This window comes from Lynx canadensis, chromosome C1 (assembly GCF_007474595.2).
Source record: "Lynx canadensis isolate LIC74 chromosome C1, mLynCan4.pri.v2, whole genome shotgun sequence".
NCBI lineage: Eukaryota > Metazoa > Chordata > Mammalia > Carnivora > Felidae > Lynx > Lynx canadensis.
The window spans coordinates 158455874-158480023 of NC_044310.1; the positions used below are offsets into that span (position 1 = coordinate 158455874).

General features: G+C 35.1%; 1 protein-coding gene across 4 annotated transcripts in view; it reads left to right on the top strand.

Annotated features, from left to right (window-relative positions):
* The window catches only part of UBR3 (ubiquitin protein ligase E3 component n-recognin 3), a 240156-nt gene that overhangs the window by 178166 nt on the left and 37840 nt on the right, over nt 1-24150 (top strand). For all 4 annotated transcript variants that reach the window (XM_030327918.1, XM_030327919.1, XM_030327920.1 and 1 more), the window contains 2 exons: nt 6647-6752; nt 19671-19774. In XM_030327918.1, coding sequence (XP_030183778.1) covers nt 6647-6752; nt 19671-19774 — 210 coding nt within the window. The remainder of the gene's footprint in view (nt 1-6646; nt 6753-19670; nt 19775-24150) is intronic.

Consider the following 24150-nt stretch of genomic DNA (forward strand, 5'->3'; position numbering starts at 1 on the left):
ATATAGAAATGTGAAAATTGCCTCCTGATTCTATTCTTTATGAATAAAATAGGCAGATGATTTGGGAACAAGCTGTTTTACCTCATGAATTCTTTTTGTTCATAGTACCCAAGCAGAAGATTGTTGTAAGAACTCAATATATAAGTCCTTTAATTTTTTTAAAGGACTTAACAGATGTTCTGTTGACCTGGAGATGAGAAGATCAGAATAGGATTTATTCCCAAAGGTTGATATAGTTTATCTGTTGGGAACAAAATACATTGTTGGTCTGGGGAGACCTGGATTAGAGGGATAAGAGTGGGGCTTGAGAATCAGAGCTAAGAGGAGTGGCTTTATTCTTTAGGTCTTTCTGAAGGTTCTGTGCTTTGTGGCAGCGTAGTCAGGCCTTACTGCATTTATGATTTGTGTATTCCAATTTGTGTATTCCAGGAACTAGGTACCACAGATAATAATGTCCACTATCAGGGCTTAGGAGCCCTGAGATCTTGTTAGGCTTAGGCTTAGGGCAGGGCAGCTTCTTTCTTCTGCAGTATGATTAGAACCCCTGCCCCTCAGTTTTAAATGAGGTGTTCAAATTAGACCGGGATTCATGGAGCACGTCCTTTTTGGTAAGAGGAAATTGAGAGTCCTAAGAACCGGCTTTTTTTCTTTACCTTTCCTATGATTACCTACGTTTGGAAGCACATTGGTGCCTCTCCCCATATTGTTCCAAGCAATGATGTAAATGTGAAGGGGGAAGCTGCTAGTCATCTAAACCTTAAAAGTAGAAGGAAAACAGTTTGATGAAATTAATACTGATGTTGTGATACTTGAGGTGACCGGCCAAAGAATGATGGTGTAGTGTGCCCTGGAGTGGAGACATAGGAACTCTAGGAGGCAGTAGAGGAACACACAGCATGGAAAGCAGGGGGGGTACTAAAGACAGCTTTTTTCCTCTGCATTTTTCCAGACTCATATGGTGGAATAAAACCTCCCCTAAGTAAGCAAAGCTCTGCTACTTTACCCCCAAATTTCCATGTGCCTTTATAGGATATAGTGCTGGAAGGAGCACTGGATTCGAGTTAGAAGATCCGGATTCTAGTCCTGTTTGTTATCTTTTGTACTCTAGGAAAGTCACCTAATTTTTTACCTTATTGTGGGAATGGTGATGATGATAGCTCTGCTAACATATCTGTCACAGTTAATTTAAGGATCAGATGGTAATAGATAAAACTGAAAGTATATATATACATGCTATGTATATATACATATACACTAAAATAGAGTTTATGTATAAAACTGAAGTCTATATATAAAAAGTTATTATTATTATTACTTTTTTTCTTAACCCTCTAAAATTCCTACCATGACTGCCACTCTATTCCCTGCCCTGCCTTGCCTGGAGTGGTGGGGAGTGGGATGGGGAAAGATGAGTCAGCTCCTGTCACCCATGGCATGAATCTCCTGTTTCTTGGGAATCAGAGCTGCAAATCTTCCCTTCTTCTTCGAGTTGTACCCAGACTTCATTTGAGGAGCCATCTCCCATCTTTCTATGGCTAATTTCTCAGGGGTGTGTAGAGGAACCAGGATTAGCTGATTCAGCTAGGAGAGGAATTTACCCACACCTATTACATTCACCTTGGATAAATTGGTCAGAATCATTTCTTCACTTTGATTGGTCAGTTACAGAGAAATTGGGATTTTTTTCCAGAGAGTCATTTGACTAATTGAAATTTTTTTTCATTGACAATTATTTCATCAGTGATAGCTGCACTGATACTACTAAAATCTTGAATGATCCAAAATGTAGACCCAGATAAGTTTACCTTAGGTAAATTTTAACAGTGGTACAATTTAAAATGGAACCAATTTATAAAAGTCTTTAGGACAACTCTTTAGTACATATTTGTTTAATGACATGAACTCCACTAAGAAATAATCTACCAGTTTTAGATTACTAGTTACTTTAATATTGATAAAGATAGAAGGGATTGTTAAAGCTTACCTTTTTGTTCCAGCTGAGAGCTCTTATAATTAAATCATAGGGTGTGTGTGTGTGTGTGTGTGTGTGTGTGTGTGTGTGTGTGTGTGTTAAGGACAAACCAGTCTTTCAGGGTGTTTTCTGCTTTGGTGAGGACATGTCTTATTGTGATTAAGCACATTATAATACTTTAGACTTGTCACGATTACAAAGAATTTGGTTAGGTATTGGAGAAAATAGAATTTTTTCTCCCAGGTGAGTTGTCAGAGTAACCAACATAGGGAAGAAGATGGTGGGAGCAAGTAGGTTAAGCATTGCGCTAGTAGTTAGAGTTGAAAGGTCAGTCTCTTTGGGGCAATAAAATTAGGACTGATTAATTGGCATACTTCTTGGTTACTGAGCCAGTGTGTCATTACAACAGGAAAGGAGAGTAAAAATCCTTCATGAATTTTATGCTTATATCATACTATGTTTTTTTGTATGATTGTTGATTTATTCACACAATATTCAGCATACTTAAACAAAATCCTATTATGTGACAAGCACTGTGCTAGCCTAAAAAGTACAGAGAAGAAAGGACACAGTTGTCTTTTTCCAAGCGCTCTCACCATTAATAGAGAAAAACGTGAAAAATAATTACAGGACCATATAAGAAGAGAAAATGGAGTTAACTCAAGGTATAGAGAATGTATAAAGCAGGGGATGATTACATTTGTCTCAGTTGTGGTATTAGAGAACATTTTACAGAGGAGCACTTGAACTTGCTCTTGAAAGAGAAATCGATTTGCCTGGAGCCCAAAAAGGTACTATTCTAGACTAAGAGAAGAGCTTGCAGAGACGGAATAAGACAATATGACACATTGGGGAATACTTGGAAAGGAAAGGGAGGAGAGAAGGTTAAATAAAAGATAGGGCTTAGCTCATGAAAGGCTTTCGATAACTATTCCTTCAGTGGTTCACCAACCAGTTATGAGATAATATGATAGACTTATTGTTTACAGGGATCAGGAAAGAGTGAAACAAAATGAACCTGAATGAGCACTCTGTTGAGTAATCCATTTGTGAAATGATATAGCGGTGGAGTGAAGCAGAGGAGGATGGATCATAGGAGGCAGAACCAATAGGATTGGTAACCAGTTGGCTATGGAGGGCAAGGACATGGGATTTGACTCCCCAAGTTTTTGGTGTTTTATTTATTTATTTTTATTTATTTTTTATTTATTTTTTTTTTATGTTTGCAGGGGCAGTGATGTCATTCCCCCAAATAGGGATTATGAGAGGAACTGAACATTGCAGCCCAGACGAACATTGACCTATATAATCAGTTCATTTTTGGATATATTGATTTTGTGGTGCTGTTGAACATTGAAATGCTAGAGAAATTTGTGTATTGTAAACTTATAAGTAGACATGGAAGTTGAATTTGATGAAGTAGTATGTGCAGAATGAGAGGGAAAGGAAACTAAGAAGGGCTCCTTTTTCTTTTCTTATGGAGAAGGCTGTCTTTTAGGTTTAACAGAGGAAGAACACGTAAAAGTAACTGAGAAGGAACTGGGGGAGAACCAGAGATGAGTATTACTAAAAGTAGTACCAAAATAAATATTTTTTGTGGAGTGGTAGTTTTATGTGGAGACCTGATGTTTGTAATATTATGATTTCTAATTTTAGTTGTAATATTCTCAAGTTTATAAATATTAAACTTATTATTTATAATTTATTCTTGAAAACTATGTATGTATATACATGTATATAAGCACAGCTATCTACACTACAGATATATACTATTATTTATTTTTATTGCTATATACCAGGCCAGAAGGTGGTATTATTCCCATTTTACACATAATAAAACTAAGGTCTTTTGTCCAAGGACATGTGATCAGTACAGAGTTTGGATTAAAATCTAGGACTTCCTGGCTCCTATTAGACAGTGGTGCCTCCTATACATATGCTGAAATCATAGCACACATCTAAATAAATTTAATGATGTTTCTCATTTCCAAAACTCTTATAAGTGTAGGTCTAACTTTATAACTTTAAAACAAAAAAGACATTATCTATTCTTTTTGCTATTGTTATTCAAGATTTTAATAATATGATTTCTTGGTAAAATTATTTTTCAGCTTTTAAAGTATCCTACAAATAGTTGGTATTTAAAATGTTTTCCCACTGGGGTGCCTGGCTGGGTCAGTCAGAGGAAGATGTGACTCTTCATCTTGGGGTTGTGTGTTTGAGCCCCATATGGGGTCTAGAGATTACTTATTTTAACTTTAAGAAACATTTTCCCATTATTTTTAGTTTTTAACTTTTTGATTATGATCATAATTTCTCTTTATCCTAAGTTTGCTACTGTCATTTGTGTTTTAGTGTAAGAGCCCATTTTGCTGATAAATGAGTTTATTCTTACTGATAGCCCTCAGACTAAATTTTGAAAACACACAATGAATAGTGAAAGGTATTGATTGTTATTTGACCAATTTTCTGTTTGCTACTGAAGTTGTCTGCAGTTTCTAGCATTGTTTTTCAAAGGTAGATGTACCTCGTTAGATATTCTTCAGCTCTAGTTAAAATCAGTACCAAAGACTATTATTATATATTGTATTAATAGCTTTAGAAGATTCCTCAGGGTTACGATATCAGTTTTTCATAGGAATGGAAAGGGGTGTGTATGTGTTAGAAAAGGAATTTTGTATTTTTCTTTTAATTGTAAACCCCCAAGGAGAACTGTGTTAGAAATAACAAAGAAGTAGCAAATCTTGAATTCTTAGCTTTTCCAGTATTAGGGTGATCTGGCAGGGTTCTTCCTTTCTCTGGGCCAATTTCCTCATTGGTAGAAATGAGGGAGTAGAAGAAAATGGAAATGTTTCCTTCAACATTTGTATTTCTTTAATTAATGGTAGAGGTTGGGAAAATACCTGGATTGCAACATTATTGCTGTGCCAGCCATGGTTTCAATGTAAAATAACTTAGTAAAATTGTAACGCTTATGCTTTTGATTAAATCAGATAATCTTTAAGATAATTGACTTTGATCTTGAAAGGAAATTTTAAAAAGAGCCCTTTGATTCAGTTAGCACTTATATAAAAAGATTGTAAAACCCACCACTTTGCAATTTGAGTTAATATTTTTCTGCTAGAGGAATTTAGGTGTTTTCTTAAAAAAACACTTTTAGGTTTTAGACCCTTTTTAGATTATAAATTATGTACTTGGTAAAAAACAATCTCTTATGTGTAATTGAAGTGAAATAAAATGACCAATATATCTTCATCATTTTATTTCTCTGCTAGAAACATCCCTGTTGTCAATGCTATTAGTGGAATAAAGTTACTGGAAAAATTGGAGATTTGGGAAACTTAACTGGTCTCAAAACTGGGGGTAACAATATTACCTACCTGGTAGAATTTTTGTGAAAGTAATTGAGTGCTTGGCATGTAATAAATACTCAGCTAATGTTGGCTATTAATAGGATGAAGAAATTTTAAGAGAGGATTTATACTATACATTGACCTATAGACAGGAGTGAAGCAGGTTAAGGTATTTATATTCTTCTGATTGTTATAGAGAGGTCAGATTGAAACTTAAAGGTATGTATAGAGTGTTAAGATTCAGTTCCCCACCTCCCATTTCCTCTTCATGCCCTACAGAGTGGAACATTTACTTTCATCTTACAGCTCTCCTATGTCTTACAAAAGCTTCCCAAGACAACTACTACTATTATTCCTATTACTACTGCACAGCACCCCCCCCATAAGAATTATATTGATGGATCTTAAATGAATCTAGAATCTAGTTGATTTCTAAGTCAGTTGCTTAGAGAAACAAAATCTTGTTCAGTTTTGATTGTTTTAATTTAGAGATTAAGTGGCAACAATATGCTTGTGTTATTTGGCTTTTCATCCTGTCTGGTTTTAAGAATTAGATTCAGTTATATGTCAAAAAGTATTACCTGATTTTCTAAAAAATGACTTTTGATTTACATGTTTTTGAATATTTATGGCAGAATACTCTAACCCATTCCATCTCATTTTTACCACCAAAAAAAAGGCCTTATATGAAAACAAAATTTCGGATTTTCTTCTGCATAATTTAAAATTTTTAAACCAAAGTTTGTTGAAAGCTAAGAATTATGGATTACTGTTATGGTTTAGATAGAAGAAATGAAAACAGCTGGATTAGTTCTGCTAAATAATATTATTATTTCAGTTTTTTTCTTCATGTTGAATCAAAAGATGATGAAGTCACAATTCAGTCTAACGAGGATTTGGGGAAAGATACTAAGTGAACAGAATTTCACCTAACAGTGATTTATGTGGGTGGAGTAGGACTCAGGGTAGGGTATCAAAGATAACACTAAGGAGGCGACCACAAGAGTAAGAAGTACAAGTTGTCAAGTCTGAAGCGTAAGCCAAGAAAAAGTAGGTCTGTGATAGGAGATGAGGAAAACAAACCATTCCTGTATTAAGATTGAACATAAGGATAGTCCATATTCCAAAAGATACTATTTAGAGAGATATATGTCAGAGTTTACCTTAAAAGAGAGTATAAAATAGTCGGTACTTAAAGTTGGTGAATTATCATTATAAGGATGGGAAATATTTCCACACAAATTAGCTAGAAGTTTTGTTTGAAGTTTGTTCTGAAAGAATTGTGTGAACTTTCTAATTACTTTTTCTTCAATTTATTTAGATCAACTGTTCCATGTATTAGCCTTGCACATGCGGCTTTATAGCATTGATTCTGAGTATAATCCCTGGAGAAAGCTTACACAATTAGTAGAAGAGATGAATTCACAGTAAGTATTATCAAAAGATTAAAGTCAATTAAAACTGTTTTTGAAAAATAGTTAAGTATTAAAATAGGATTAAAATTCTCTATGAATATGTAAATTTTCCTTATTAAACATAGAAATATATTAAAAATAAACAATGGTTTATCATTATACACTCTGTAAAAATTGCATAAAAATTCACACCAAATGAGAAAATCCTATAAAGAATCCTGTTGATTTGTATGCAGTTAAAAAGTTTGAATGGAGGTACACAAAGGCTGATTGCCTGTCTTTTTATGTCACAATTGATTATTGATTCAGATAACCTTAGTCTGATCCCTTTATTTATTGTAAAGTTTTCCATCAGCTTTCTATCCAGTGATTTTTGTAACCCCTGATGATTCTTGCCTAAATCTGGTATTTTATTAGGTGCTTCAAAATAGTGATTTTAAAAAACAAAACAAAAAAACTTCAATTCTGATTTATTAGCTAGGAATGTTTTTTTAATAAAGGGAAACTTTTCCATATCATATCAGCTATTTGGTTACCCTGAAATATAGTTTGGCAGGATGAATGCATGATTTTTCCCAGTTTATACATTTTCAAAGATACGAGTTGATGCCCTAGCAACTTCCAGTGGTGACCAGTAAGTTGTGGCTATTTATTTGGTGATCTCATAATTTTTATATGTTTGATGTGTTCACTCCATTTCAGCCATTCTTCTTTTCATTCTTCTTTAATTTTTATTTTATTTTATTTTATTTTATTTTATTTTATTCTATTTTATTTTATTCTATTTTATTTTATCTTATTTTTATTAAAGTATAATTGGCATACCGTATCCTATTAGTTTTATGTGTACATCATAGAAATTTAGTATTTTTGCACATTACAAAATGATCTCCATGGTAAGTCTAGTTACCATCTGTCACCATACAGAGTTACTACAGTGTTATTGACTCTAGTCCCTATGCTGTACATTACATCCCCATGACTTATTTTATAACTGGAAGTTTGTATCTGTTAATCCCCTTCACCTATTTCGCCCATCCCCAACTCCTCCCCATTCTGGTAACCACTAGTTTGTTTCCTGTATCTGAATCTGTTTCTCTTTTGTTTTGTCGGTTTTGTTTTTTAGATTCCACATATGAGTGAGATCATAGATTATTTGTCCTTCTGACTTAATTTCACTTAGTGTAATACCCTCTAGGTTCATCCATGTTGTCACAAATGGCATGATTTCATTCTTTTTTTATGGCTGAGTAATAATACATTGTATGTATATATCACATCTTCTTTATCCATTCATCTATTGATGGATGCTTAGGTTGCTTCCATATCCTGGCTATTATAAATAATGCTGCACTGAACATAGAGGTGCATATATCTTTTCCCTAGTGTTGGTGAGAAGGTGGAAAAAAGGAAACCCTCATATGTTGTTAGTGGGAATGTAAATTGGTGCAGCCACTATGGAGGTTCCTCAAAATTAAAAATATGATTCAGCAATTCTGCTTCTAGGTATTTATCCAAAGAAAGCAAAAACACCCAATTTGAAGAGATATATATTGCTCCCTTTTAGGTTATTGAGAATCCCTTTAGGATGGCTGTTGGACTTCAAAATGATCCAAGTAGTCTTTGATAATATCCTTGTTTTCTGGCACAATAACCTAGGCTTATTTTGTATATCTTACACTCTGTACCTGGAATCAGCCAATCCTCTATGTAGTTCCTTTTAATGGGAAATGGTATTTAGAGATCACAATCTGGGTGGTTAAGGGGTATATATGACTATTATGTTATCACAAAATCTTACAGGCTCATAGGCCATTCCAGTGGACAGAGTTAGGGAATCTTTTTTTTTTTTTTTTTTTTTTTTTAGAAAAAGATTCTGAGTTCTTACTGGTATTTGTAATTCAAATGCAAGATTGAGGGTATATTTTATTTCTTAACTTTTTTGTTATTTGCATCTTTTTTCTCTTATTCTGAAAATCTAGGTTCATAATGGTATTAACTTTATTACTACTTGCATAACCTATAGTATAATGATAATTATTTAAAAAAAAAATCACTACTGACTATATGTTTTTTTGTCCTAGAATCTATACCACCAGGGATGTACAGGCAAAATACTGTTTTTAAAGTCATTTGAAGCAACTTTTTTTCTTGTGTTGTTATGCCATCAACTTGATTTATAGTGAGACTCATTTGTTTCAGTTCTTTTTTTCCTCAGTGTTTAAATTGCCTTTTCCCCTTTGATTTATTTATTTTAATTTTATAAAACTTGTATTTTTCCAAAGGAAAAACTATGTGATAAAGTAAACTTGGAGACCTCTATCTTACATTCGTGCCCATTTGCATTTTTTTTTGTGTGTGAACTCTATCTGTTGCCTGTTTCTAACAATTGAGTTGTTGGTTGTTTTCCTCTTCATTTTAAAAACATGTTTATGGATTTTGAATATTAGCCCTTTGTATTATAATTTGCAAATATGTTTCAGTAGATTGTCAATTTAGTTTTACTTTATGATTTTTTTTTTGCCATCCAAAGTTTTTTTTTAATGTCATATTTATTAATCTTTTCAGTAATTAATTCTGGAATTTGACTCATCCTGACTCAGGTCTTAACCCCACTCCCTTTTTTAAAACTCAGGTTTTCTTTCCCTATTTCTTTTTTCTTAAATTGAGATATGATTGATATATAACATTATATTAATTTCAGATGTAATGAAACTAATTACAACATGATTTGATATTTGTATATATTGTGAAATGATCACCATAGTAAGTCTAGTTAACATCTGTCATTGCACATAATTACGAACTTTTTTTCTTGTGATGGGAACTTTTGTGATTTATTCTCTTTGTTAACTTTCAAATACACAATACAGTATTATTAACTGTAGTCACTGTGCTGTACATTATATACCCATGACTTATTTTATAACTGAAAGTTGGTACCTTTTGACCACTTGTTACCCATTTTGCTCACTACCATATCTGACATTTTGCTCACCACTGTCTCTGACAACCACCTATCTGTTCTTTGTATCTATGAGTTCATTTTTTGTTTACACTTTTCAATTTTATTTTATTTTATTTTATTTTATTTTATTTTATTTTATTTTATTTTATTTTATTTTATTTTGATTTGCTTGCTTATTTATTTATTTATTTATTTATAAATAAATATGAAATTTATTGTCAAATTGGTTTCCATACAACACCCAGTGCTCATCCCAACAGGTGCCCTTCCGAATACCCATCACCCACCCACCCCGCCCTCCCACCCCCCATCAACCCTCAGTTTGTTCTCAGTTTTTAAGAGTCTTAGTTTTTTTTTTTTTAATTTTTTTTTTCAACGTTTATTTATTTTTGGGACAGAGAGAGACAGAGCATGAACGGGGGAGGGGCAGAGAGAGAGGGAGACACAGAATCGGAAACAGGCTCCAGGCTCTGAGCCGTCAGCCCAGAGCCCGACGCGGGGCTCGAACTCACGGACCGCGAGATCGTGACCTGGCTGAAGTCGGACGCCCAACCGACTGCGCCACCCAGGCGCCCCAAGAGTCTTAGTTTTGACTCCCTCCCTCTCTAACCTTTTTTTTTTTTTTCCCTTCCCCTCCCCCATGGTCTTCTGTTAAGTTTCTCAGAATCCACATAAGAGTGAAAACATGGTATCTGTCTTTTCTCTGTATGACTTTTTCACTTAGTATAATGCCCTCAAGGTCCATCCTTATTGTCACAAATGGCAGGATTTCCTTCTTTTTTATGGCAGAATAATAATTCCATTATGTATGTATACATCATCCATTCATCCATTGATGGATACTTATGCTGTTTTCATGTCTTGGTTATTGTAAATAATGCTGCAGTGAATATTGGGTGTGTCTTAAAGTTTTTTGAGTTAGTGTTTTTCTTTCCTTTGGATAAATATGCAGAAGTGGAATTCCTGGATCATATGGTGGTTGTATTTTTAACTTTTTAAAAATTTTTTTTTTTTCAACGTTTTTTATTTATTTTTGGGACAGAGAGAGACAGAGCATGAACGGGGGAGGGGCAGAGAGAGAGGGAGACACAGAATCGGAAACAGGCTCCAGGCTCCTAGCCATCAGCCCAGAGCCTGATGCGGGGCTCGAACTCACAGACCGCGAGATCGTGACCTGGCTGAAGTCGGACGCTTAACCGACTGCGCCACCCAGGCGCCCCAGTATTTTTAACTTTTTGAGGAACCTCCGTACTGTTTACTATGATGGCTGCCCAGTTTACATTCTCACCAACAATGTACAAAGGTTCCTTTTTCTCCATATTCTTGTCAACACTTAGTATTTCTTTTTGATATCAATTTTAACAATTGCAAGGTGATAGCTCATTGTGGTTTTGATTTGTATTTCCCTCATGACTGGTGATGTTGAGCACATTTTCAGTACCTGTTGGTCATCTATATGTCTTCTCAGGAAAATGTCTGCTCAGATCCTCTGCCCACTTTTTAATTGGCTTGTATTTTTCCTATTGAGTTGTATGAATTCTGTGTATATTTTGGATATTAACCTCTTCTCAGGTACATGATTCTTCTAATATTTCTGTGACTTCAGTTTTTACATTTAGCTCTCTATTTGGAATTTATCATGATATCTGATATAAAGAATGGATCCAATTTTATTTTTCCCATATAGCTACCAAATACTGCTTTATGTTCTCTACAATAGTAAATTAAAACAGACCTATCAAAAAAAAAAAAAAGAAAGAAAGAAAGACAGAAAAGGAAAGAAAGGTGAGAAAGCACTTTGTTTACTAATGTGGAAAGATCTCCATCAAGATAAAATGTTAAGAGAAAAAAACCAGGAGAAGAAAATATGTACATTATACCACCACTTATGTGATCAAGTGGAGCTGAGAAAATTAATTTGTATTTGCTTGTTAAAACAAAACAGACGAAACCCACACATGTCCGGATACTGGATTTATAGCATAGATGGCACCGAGGAACAGTGAGAGAAGCATAGTTTTTAAAATAAATGGTGCTGGGTTAATTGGACATGTATATGAGAAGTAATTAATATTGACCCCTATCTCATACAGAACCTAACACATTTTGCCAGTTGTTTCAGTAATGTCCTAGAAATGCAAATGCAATGAAAAGGAAATTCAAGGTTGTGCTTGTATTTAGGTGTCATATCTCTTTAATTTCCTTTAATCTGAAATTGTTCCTCACTTTTTCTTTGTGTTTCGTAACATTGACATTTTTTTCTAAGAGCGCAAGCCGGTTATTTTGTAGAATCCCTCAATTTATTTTTGTCCAGTAGTTTCTTGTGCTTAGATTCAGGTTATAAACTTTTCACAGAAATACCACAAAAGCAGTGTGTTCTTTTTAGTGCATCATATTAGGAGGTACATGCTGTTGACTTTGTTTTGTTATTGATGATAATGACTCTCATTTCTTGGTTAATGTGGCATCTGCCAGGTTTTTCCACTGTAACATTATTTTATCCTTTGTAATTAGTAATTAAAGTTATCTTCTGGAGAGCTACTTAGAGGCTATGAATATATCCTGCTACTTCTCAGAAACAATTTGTGTGTTTTGTGTGTTTATAGACAGAATTAGCAAGCTATTAGTATTTTGCCTGTTATGGCTAAGGAAAATCATTTTCCTTAATATTAGCTAGTGATTTTCTTTCCTAGCTAGACTTCCATACTCAAGGGTGGAGAGGGTGTGCAAGTATTAGAAGGCCTAATTCTCTGAGTCTAAGCATGTTTAGCAAACATAAGGTTTCCTAAGCGTAGTATTGGTGAATTAATAGTTTTAAACAATAGGGCACCTGGGTGGCTCAATTGGTTGAGCGCTGGACTCTTGATTTTGGCTCGGGTCATGATCTCATGGTTCGTGAATTCAAGCCCCACATCGGGCTCCATGTTGGCAGTGCGGAGCCTACCTGAGATTCATTCTCTCCCCCTCCCCCTCCCCCTCCCCCTCCCTCTCCCTCTCCTTCTGTCCCTCCCCTGCTTGTGGTTTCTCTCTCTCTCAGAATAAATAAATAAACTTAAAAAATATATATTGTAAAAACTAGACATAGGTACTATGATTTCAGTAGAACTGTTTGCCAAGAGTGTTCTTATCAAGCCCTAAGATTTAATACCCATTAGGATAGTAGTAAATGTTGTGAACACTTATCCAGTGATTATTTCATGCTTTCATTTTTATGCTTTGCGTATATAATCTCATTTAATCTTCACCATAACTATATACACTAGGTACCATTGTTATCTCAATTTTTACATATGAAGAATGGAGGCTTAGAAAAATTAATTAACATGTTCTTTAGGGGCACAGAACTGGTAAGGAATAGAGGTGGCATTTGAATCCACACCTTTCAGATTCAGGAGTCTAAGTTCCTAACTATTATTCTGTTTCCTTTCTTAGTAAGAAGAAATCTGAGCAATTATTGGAAAATCCCATTGATTTTTCCCCCCTATATTTGTTCTCATTTTTATGGTTCATTAGTTCACTAACTTGTAATATTATAGTTGATTATATAATATGATATATGTGTTTCCTATCTATATATTAGATTTTAAAAGATTGAAATATCTTTTTCTATTTTCTCACTTTTTTTTTTTTTAATTTTTTTTCAACGTTTATTTATTTTTGGGACAGAGAGAGACAGAGCATGAATGGGGGAGGGGCAGAGAGAGAGGGAGACACAGAATCGGAAACAGGCTCCAGGCTCTGAGCCATCAGCCCAGAGCCTGACGCGGGGCTCGAACTCCCAGACCGCGAGATCGTGACCTGGCTGAAGTCGGACGCTTAACCGACTGTGCCACCCAGGCGCCCCTATTTTCTCACTTTTAATACTTTACTAAAATAACATTCTATGTCTAATGATATAGGTTTCTCATATAAATTTTTTTTCTGTAATCCTCATGAAAGTTATTTCTTTGTTTCTTTTTAATTTCATTGTGTTGATAATGGCTTTGGTTTTAAAAAATGGAAAATCAGGCCTATTAACTCTAACCATCCATTTCTTCTTATCCATAGAGTTAGTAGTATACAGTTTTTATAATCTGTATTTTTTTTTAATGTTTATTTTGTGCACACGTGCTGGTGGGTGAGGGGCAGAGAGAGGGAGGGAGAGAGAGAATTGCAAGCAGGCTTCCTGCTGTCAGTGCAGAGCCCAGTGCTTGTCTCAATGACATGAACTGTGAGATCATGACCTGAGCCAAAGTCAAGAGTCAGACACTTAACCAATTGAGCCACCCAGGCACCCCTATGATCTGGATTTTAAAGATAATCTAAAAACTTTAAAAAATGGAAACAATTATGTATTTTTAAATTAAGTATTAAAAGGATAATTACTATAATGATGGTATTAAATCTCACAGTCAAAAGTTTTGGTTCTCTTTTCTACATTAGGGTATATCCATTCATTCATTTGTTCTGATTATTTGCTTGCTGTGTGCCAGGAAAGATCTATTTCTCTGTCCTCAGAATGATTGTTTTTGTCTTTGTAGCCAACAAGCTCCAGGTTATTACTGTTTTTGTAAATTTTTTTCTGATCATAAAAATTGTATTTATTGTACAATGTTTAGAATGTGCAAAAATGGTGAGGGAGAAAATGAAAGAATATAAAATCTTATAACCCACTTACTATATATAGTTTATTACAATTTAATGAATTTATGAGCTATAAAAATGAGGTCAAATATGAGGGCAGGGAATCAATACTATTTTCTGGGAATTCCTCTAACATTGGTAACATTTTGAGATATTTATTTCCAGTTTCTTTTTTTCTGTATATATATATTATGAATTTTTAAGAACTATTTGAATCCTACTATACCAGTTTTAGAATCTGCTTTTTAAAATTAACACACAACTGGGTTACCTGGGTGGCTCGGTGAGTTAAACATCCGACTCTTGATTTCAGCTCAGGTCATCTCACAGACTTGTGAGATTGAGCCCCATGTTGAGCTCTGCACTGACAATGCAGAGCCTGCTTGGGATTCTCTCTCTTCCTCTTTCTCTGCTCCTCCCCTGCTCGCTCTGTCTCTCAAAATAAACAAACATTAAAAAAATAAATAAAATTAACACATAACAACCAAATTCCCACATCATTAAAAATTCCTTAAATGACAGGGGTACCTGGGTGGCTCAGTTGTTTAAATATCTGACTCTTAGTTTCAGCTCAGGTCATGTGATCTCATGGTTCTTGGGTTCAAGTCCCACATTGGGGCTCTGTGCTGACAGCACAGAGCCTGCTTGGGACTGACACTCTCTCTCTCTCTCAAAATAAATAAACTTAAAAAAATTCTTTAGATGACATACATTATTTATTCATTCCTATTGTTAATCTTTTAAATTGTTTCTCCTTTTCTACAATATCAGATGGTGTGTTTAGCAGTTCTTGACATGTCAGATATAATCCTAGAACTATAGAATGACATGAAAGTATATAAATATTTTTTAGTTTTAGTCATTTATTTGATAAATATTCACACTGCTTGTCAGGCACTGTGTTACGTAGTACAGCATTGCTTTTTGAAAAGAGTGCCCTTTTATAAGCTTTTGCTGGCAATGTAGGGTCATTCCTGTTGCTGTTCATCTTGAGTATGATCACTTTAAAAACATATTTTGGGCTAGTTTGATAGATAAAAAATGGGATCCCAAAGTAATAGAAATTTGTTTAATTTCTGGTAAAATTAGCTTCATATTAATATTAAATATTTCCTGTTTATTAGCTATTTGTGTACATTTTTTATGAATTCTATGTTTAGAACATCTGTCCATTTTTCTGTTGGCATCTTATTTTTTAAAAATTATCTGAGTGATTCTTTATGGCTTAAAAATAGTAAACCTTATTTTTTCATAGGTGTTGAAACTTTTTTCCAAACTACATTTGTCTCTCAATTTTATATTACTTTTCTTGACATATTAAAGTTTTAAAATTTCATGTAGCCAAACCAGTCAGGCCTTATAATTCTTATTTTTTCTGATTGCTTTCATACTTAGAATGCCTCCCAAACTTGTCCATGATGTTTACGTTTATAACCTGTATTATAATATGTTTCCTGCCTTGGGGTTTGCAATACCTACTTACATATTCTTTGTAGAATTTTCTTATGGGATGATTTTTAAAAATATATCATCCATTTGGAATTTATTTTCATCAGTAGTTATGAGTGAAGAGTTAATATTTATTATCAAAGAACTGGCTAATTTTTAAAGCAGTTTTACATCCTGTTTATTATATGCTAGATATTTGTATGTTATGGTTCTGATTAGGGACTCTCCACTTTGTTCTGTTGACCCACAAGCCTATGTCTGTGGCAGAAGCATGCTGGTTTACTTTATTGAGAAGATAATGTGTATATCTCTGATCTAGATTAAGATTCTCTCCTTTTTCTCCCCTTTGACCCCCATCCATACTTCCCAATTTTTCTTTACTGTTCTCACCTGTTTATTCTTTCAGATGATCTTTAGAGCCATTTTCTAAGCTCTTCCCTTCACTTGTGATTTTGATTAGAATTATTTATTTATTTATTTTAATTTTTTTTTTCAACGTTTATTTATTTTTGGGACAGAGAGAGACAGAGCATGAACGGGGGAGGGGCAGAGAGAGAGGGAGACACAGAATCGGAAACAGGCTCCAGGCTCCGAGCCATCAGCCCAGAGCCTGACGTGGGGCTCGAACTCACAGACCGCGAGATCGTGACCTGGCTGAAGTCGGACGCTTAACCGACTGCGCCACCCAGGCGCCCCTAGAATTATTTAAACTTATAAGTGAATCTGGGGAAAATAGCTATCTTTACAGTAGACAGTTTCCTCAACTAGGAACATTCTTTATTTTTTTAAACTTTTTTTATTTTTTAAGTAATCTCTAAGCCCAACATGAGGCTCGAATATATGATCCTGGGATCAGGAGTTGCACGCTTTACCAATTGATCCAGCCAAGCACCCCGGAACATTCCCCATTTTTTAAATTCATTTTTTGTTTCATTGTAGTTTTCAAACATTTCTTAATTATACATTCTTAATCGTATTTAATGTAAAGATTGCTAAATTTTTAACAAGAATATATGAATAACTTTAATAGAAGATGTAATCTGGAGGTTTAGACTGATTTTAAATAATATTTGAAGGTCATTGCGATAATAATAAAAAAGCAAATAAGTAATAATAGCAAAAGGGAATTCACCTGTAAATTTAAGAAAGATTGCTTCTGTTACAAAAAAAAAATTGTTGACACATAATGTAATAAAATAAATGAGAATCTAGACTTATGTAAGCCCTTTAAGCTTTTCAGTTGCTTATAATATCCCTATTTTAAGAAACTATATTTAATTTATTCATTTGAGATGTATTTCGTTTCTATACCTAAAAGCTTTGTAATTTGTTAGTCTTTAGGTTGTGACACAGAAGTTCTTAAGTCTCTTTGATTTTTATGCAGTAAAATATATCTTTGTATAGGTATGAGATTGAGCTAGTTTAAATGGATTTACAAAGTTCCTTTTAATTCTAAGTATGAGTCTTTTGTCAGCTGTTAGATTTAATGCAGCAGTATAATAATCCAAAATCATTTTTGTTCTAAATAGTTTTTAATGGACCAATTTCTTACCACTTTCTTTTTTTATCCATAGGTTAGTAAGGATTTTTCAGTGTTATTTTCCTCTTTTCTTTTTGGGAACAGGTTTCATCTTCTTGGCATGTTTTCTTTTGAGTCGTGTGGTTCATTTCACTAAAGTAACTGTGATAAAACCATAGAAATACAAACATGTGTAGGAGTCAAGGGCCCTGATCTTAAGTTTATAATTTACGATGATGTTTCTTCCTTCAGTGCATTTTCTCTCTTTATGCTCTGAAGTCTTAACTGTCTAGTTTTTGTCTCTTTTGCCACCTGTATGTCCATCCAGCAATCCTTTCATTTTTCATTTTTTAATTTATTCAGCTAGTTTTATTAACTGTTTTAATCCAGGCATCAGGGAAATGATGGTAAACAAGATACAGTTTCTGTGGAATTTTTTTTTCAGCGTCTTTAACAGTGTAGAGGATGAATTGGGAAAACGTAAAATTGAGGGAGATTGAATAGTTAGAAGTCAGTGGCCATAGAGATGGCAAAGAAGGAATAAAGATAGTTGTTAGGACTTACTGCCAATTAAATATGGGGTGAGTAAGGGAAGATAGGTTTGGGATATCCCTAAGATCCTACCTTATTTATTCATTATATTTTTATAATTATACATTGTGCTAAATACATATAAATGTATATAAATATATCCATTGTGCTAAATACTAGAGGATATAATAAATAAGCCACATCAAAACTAAGAACATAGAAGGAAGAACAGATTGGTTATGGCTAGGGGAGATTGAGTGCAGTAGAGTAGAATGTTCATGAGTTCAGTTTTAGGCATGTTCAGGTTTAGCTGCCTGTTGGATATACAAGTGAAGACTGTAAATATTCAGGTAGTGGGTTTAAGAGATTCATAGCTAGAGATACAGACTTGGAAGTCATCAATGTGTAGCTGGTGATTGAAGTCATGGTTTAGGAGGTCTTTCAAAAAGAGTCCTTCATATGAAAAGAGAGTGGGAATTGGAGCCTTGGGGAACAGCACCAGTTCTAGGTTAGTCAGAGGAAGAACTTGTCAAGAAAACTAGAGTCATCAGAGAGTTAGGAGAGAATCTAGGAGAGTGTTTCAAAAAGGCCAAGAAAATTTTCCAGATAAAAGTGTTCAACTGTATGCAAAGTCAAGGGTCAGTATGATAAAGTTGAAAAATGTCCACTAGATTTTGCAATTAAGAGATCATTGTTGGCCATGTGGAAAACCATTTTGGTGGGGATTTGAATACTAGGTGAGCAAATGGTGCCTCCCTCCCAGTTTTTTTAAAAAGTACTTTGGGCTTGTTAAAAAAGATTGGAGAGACAAATAGGATTCATAGCATTAATGGAAGGTTAGCTTTAGAGAGGGAGGCAAGTAAATTAAAGGGTTATTTGTAGAGAATGGAGACACTGAAAGAGCTGTCTTCTTCCTCTGGCAGTTATAAGCTTCACAGCAGCAGGCATTGGTTTACTTGCCAGTGCTTCCAGTGCCTGACGTATAATAAGTGATCAGTAACTATTTATTGAATGATGGAGCCTAATAAAAGAGTTGAGCAATTTTTGTTCATCCCAAATCTAGTCTGAAGTATAGCTTCAGAATTTATTGAATTCTTTAGAAACTTAAGATTTGCTTTTGTTTTCTGAATTAAAAATTAAACCTAAGATCAAAAAATGTATCCTTCTATAGGAGTTTTAAAAATTCTTAACAGATCTAGAATGAGATCTGCTTTAGAATATATTCTGTTCCTCATAGTACCACACATTGCTGACGTTTCCTACTTTGTCTTTTATAGTTTAAGTTCTGCCTGTTATCTTTTTTTTTTGAAAGTGTTAAAGAATTTTTTGAATTTTATGTTAGTCATGAAATTGAAACAACTTTTTAATAAAAAAATATTAACCATGCCTCTTCAATGTAACTTGTTTGCGAATTGTACCTGTTCTTTTTAATAATATGAACATTTACTTTTTAGTGTGAAGTTTGTGACAGCAAGTGTCCTATATGCCACCACATTTATAGTGAAACTAATCCTCTGAATTTCCAATTAATCCTTCATTTGATTTCTGTAATCTAAGAGATCAGAAAGACTCATAATCAAGTTAATGTATCCAATTGTTTGCTTAAATAAGATCTAATAAATTTTGTATATAATTTTTTCATATTAGGCAGAATCAAGGGAATAGATAGATTTAAAAGATTATACTTTTAGGCAAAAAACATGGCCCCTAACCTTTTCTTTTGAGATTTCTCAATTGTTTATGAAAGTTTAATTTCTGTTCCTTAGACATATATGTGAAATATAAAATGAATTAGAAAAGATACGCAATATTGTCTAAAGTAATTATGCATTTTTTTTAGGCAGGGAAATGAAGAACAACAGCCTGAGGTTCCAATTCTTTATCATGATGTTACATCCCTTTTGCTCATCCAGATCTTAATGATGCCACAACCCTTACGCAAAGGTATGTCTTTATAATTCCGATTCTTAGATTATATAGTATATATAATATTCTAAAAATAGTGGGGACAAATATTCAGTCTGCTGGAAATGTTTTGAGGTAAATGACTGTACTATTTTTTTATTCGTAGTAAATAGTTCTTACGTCTAAAAGAAGATGACAATGAAATGAAGGTTGTTGTTGGATGTGTTCTTTGGAAAAGTGTTCATGTCTTTTGCCCACTTTTTAAAAGTTTTTATTTAAATTCTAGCTAGTTAACATACTGAGTAATATTAGTTTCAGGCATACAATATAGTATCTCAACACTAACATACATCACCCAGTGTTCAACCCATGTATACTCCTTAATCCCTGTCACCTGTTTAACTCATCCACCTACCCACCTCCCTTCTAGTAACCATGAGTTTGCTCTCTATAATTAGGACTCTGTTTCTTGGTTTGTCTCTCTTTTTTTTCCCATTTGCTCATTTGTTTTGTTTCTTAGATTACACATACGAATGAAATCATGTGGTATTTGTGTTTCTCTGGCTAACTTATTTTACTTAGCATAATACTCTTTAGCTCCATTGATGTCATTGCAAATGGCAAGATTTTATTCTTTTTTATTAATTCTTTCAAAGAACCAGCTCTTAGTTTTGTTAGTCTGTTCTACTGGGTGTTTTATTTTTTTTAATGCTTATTTATTTTTGAGATAGAGAACACAGGCAGGGGAGGGGCAGAGAGAGAGGAGGACAGAGGATCTGAAGCAAAGCAAGCTGTGTGCTGACAGCACTGAGCCCAATGTGGGGTTCAAACCCACAAACTGTGAGATCATGACCTGAGCTGGAGTTGGCTGCCCAACCGACTGAGCCACCCAGGAGCCCCTGTTCTACTGTTTTGTTGTTGTTGTTGTTTCTATATAATTTATTTCTGCTCTAATATTTATTTTAATTTCCCTTTTTTCTGCTGGCTTTAGGCTTTATTTGCTGTTTCTTTTGTAGATCCTTTAGGTGTAAGGTTAGGTTGTGTGTCTGAGACTTTTCTTGCTTCTTGAGGTAGGCCTTTATTGCTATATACTTTCCTCTTCTGCAATCAGAAGGTTTTAGACTGTCATGTTTTCATTTTCATTTGCTTCCTTCTGTTTCTTTATTTCTTCTTTAATTTCCTGGTTAACCCATTCATTCTTTAGTAGGATGTTCTTTAACCTCCATGTATTTGTGGCCTTTCCAAATTTTTTCTTGTGGTTGACTTCACGTTTCATAGTGTTGTGCTCTGAAAATATGCATGATATGATCTCAATCTTTTTGTACTTGTTGAGGGCTGACTTGTGACCCAGTATGTGATCTTTTCTGGAGAATGTTCCATGTGCACTTGAGAAGAAGAATGTGTATTCCGCTGCTTTAGGATGAAATGTTCTAATTATATCTGTTAAGTCCATCTGGTCCAGTGTGTCATTCAAAGCCTTTGTTCCCTTGTTGATTTTCTGCTTAGATGATCTGTCCATTGCTGTAAGTGGGGTGTTAAATTCCCCTATTATTATTGTATTATCATCAATGAGTTTTTTTATGTTTGTGTTTAATTGATTTATATTTTTGGGTGCTCTCAAAATATATATTTGGGGGCATAAATATTTACAATTGTTAGATCTTCTTGTTGGATAGAGCCTCTTTATTATGATATAGTGCCCTTCTTCATATCTTGTTACAGTCTTTGTTTTAAAATGTAGTTTGTCTGATATAAGTACAGATACTCCAGCTTTCTTTTGATGTCCATTAGCATGCTAATGGTTCTTCATTCTCTCACTTTCAATCTGTAGGTGTCTTTAGGTCTCAAATGAGTTTCTTGTAGGCAGCATATAAATGGGTCTTGTTTTTTTATCCATTCTGATACCCTATATCTTTTGATTGGAGCGTTAATATTCAGAGTGATATTGATAGGTATGAATGTACTGCTGTTGTATTACCTGCAAAATCAGTGTTTCTGGAGTTTTTCTTTGTTCTTTTCTAGTCATTGTTGCTTTTGATCTTTCTTTCCCACTCAAAGAGTCCCCTTTAATATTTCTTGCAGGGCTGGTTTAGTGATTATGAATTCCTTTAGTTTTTGTTTGTCTGGGAAACTCTTTATCTCTCCTTCTGTTTTGAATGACAGCCTTGCTGGATAAAGTATTCTTGGCTGTGTATTTTTCCTATTCAGCACTTTGAGTATATCATGCCACTGCCTACTGGCCTGCCAAGTTTCTAAGGAGAGATCTGCTGCTAACCTTGTCTTCCCTTGTAGGTTAGGAATTTCTTTTCCCTTGCAGCCTTCAGGATTCTTCCCTTATCTGTATTTTCCAAATTTTACTATGATATGTCTTTATGTTGGCCTGGTTTTTGTTGATTTTGATGGGAGTTCTCTGTGCCTCCTGCATTTGGATGTCTTTTCTTCCCCAGATTAGGGAAGTTTTCAACTATAATTTGCTTTAATAAACCTTCTCCTATTCCCCTCTCTTCTTCTTCTGGGATTCCTATTATAGGAATGTTATTAACCTTTATGGAGTTGCTGAGTTCCCTAAGTCTATATTCATGATCCAATATCTTTCTTTCCTTCTTCTTTTTGGCTTCATTATTTTTCATAATTTTATCTTCTATACCACTTATTCATTCCTCTGCTTCTTCCATCTTTGTGGTCATTACAACCAGTTGGTTTTGCATCTCAGTTATAGCATTTTTTATTTGGGCCTGACTAGTTTTTAGGTCTTTTATCTCTGCAGTAAAGGACTTCCTGGTATCTCCTATACTTTTTTTCTAGCCCAGTTAGTATCCTTATAATTGTTGTTTTAAATTCTGGTTCAGGCATATTACTTATATCTGTTTTGATTAAATCCCTGGCCATGGCCTCTTCCTGTTCTTTCTTTTGGGATGAATACCTTCATCTTGGCATTTTGTCTAGGTCTCTGTCCTCTGTGTGTGAGGAAAGTCTGTTATGTTTCCTGCTCCTGAGAGTAATGGCTATATTAGGAAGAGGTCATATACTGTCCAGGAACTCATGCTTCAGGAAATGTTCCTGGTGTATGCACTCTGCTGTTGTGTATTGGCTGCTCTTTCGCTGTGGTCAGTCCTCTGCAGAGTTTCTCCTTGCCTGCAGTGAGGAGTGTTTGGATTTTGTCCATTGTGTGGTGAATTTTAACTAGGTGTGTTTTGGTATGCTTGTTAAAGGAGGCTAAATCCTGTTTCCTCTAGAGGTAAAGCTTTGGAACGCTCTGTGGTCAATAGTCTTGGTGTGTGCACAAGGTTTGTGCTGGTCTTCTGGGGGAAGGCCCACTGCTGCTCTGAGTTTAGGCACAATTGTCCTAGTTTAAAAAAAGAAAGAAAGAAAAGCACTTACAGAATGCAGGGGGGCATGGCTTGGTTTAAGTCACTCAAGCCTCCACTGTGAGCACTATTCTGCTTACTGGTCTGTCTGTGCTGACAGGCAGGGGTAAAAATGGCATCAGCCAGCTCTCTAGTCCCCCAAGAAGGGAGTTCAGGAAGCCCTCACAGAAGAGCATATGATCTCCCCTTGTGTGTGTCCCAGGCTTCTCTCAGGTCCCTGCCTTCACCCTGTGTGTGTTTGAGCCATCTGCCCACTTGGTGGCACAGTGTTCCTGCATCTCAGGTGTGCAGGCTGTGTTTCAAAACTCCAAATCTTAGGGACCTGATGCAGAACGGCCCGTGCCGATCCTCTGGGGGAGGGGTCTCACTGCGCTGTGACTAGTGGTGGTTTGTCCCACGAGGGCAATTGCAGGAACATGCAGAGACTTAGAGTTTATGGTAAAGCACTGCAAAAAGCTGGCATCCAGGTTAGCTGTCCTCAGCAGGTACCTCTGTTCCTATGCTAATGAAAAGGGCAGTTCAGTGGTACCCCCTGGCTCTTTTGTCCCCAGAGAGGCAGTGCTACTTCTCTCAAATGCACTCAGGAAGACAAACTGTCTCTCCCAGTGCGACCCAGGGGATCTTCAGGCCACGCTGTCTGCTCCTGGGCCTCCAAACTTCTAAAACTTTAGACTTTGAGCTCCACTGCTTGTAAAAACATGGAATAATCACTCCCTCTCATTTTCCCTGTGTGGTTTTGGAGAAGGGTTTTTTCTTGTTCTGTGCTCTGTGCCCTGTGTGCGTTCTTTCTCTCCTCTCTGATCAGGGCTTCCTCCCCTCAGCAGCACCATCAATTTTTTTCTTCCCCAAATCATGAATCCACACCTCCTACCTTCCACGATGTGGCCTTTTCTCCCTCTAGTTGTGCAGTTTGTTTTCTCAGTCCTCAGATCAATTTCTGGGGCACACGTAATGATTTGATATTTATTTAGCTGTGTTGAGAGGGACAAGGAAGCATCGGGTCCCCCTACTCCTCTGCCATCTTAACTCCTCCTTTCAAGGCCTTTT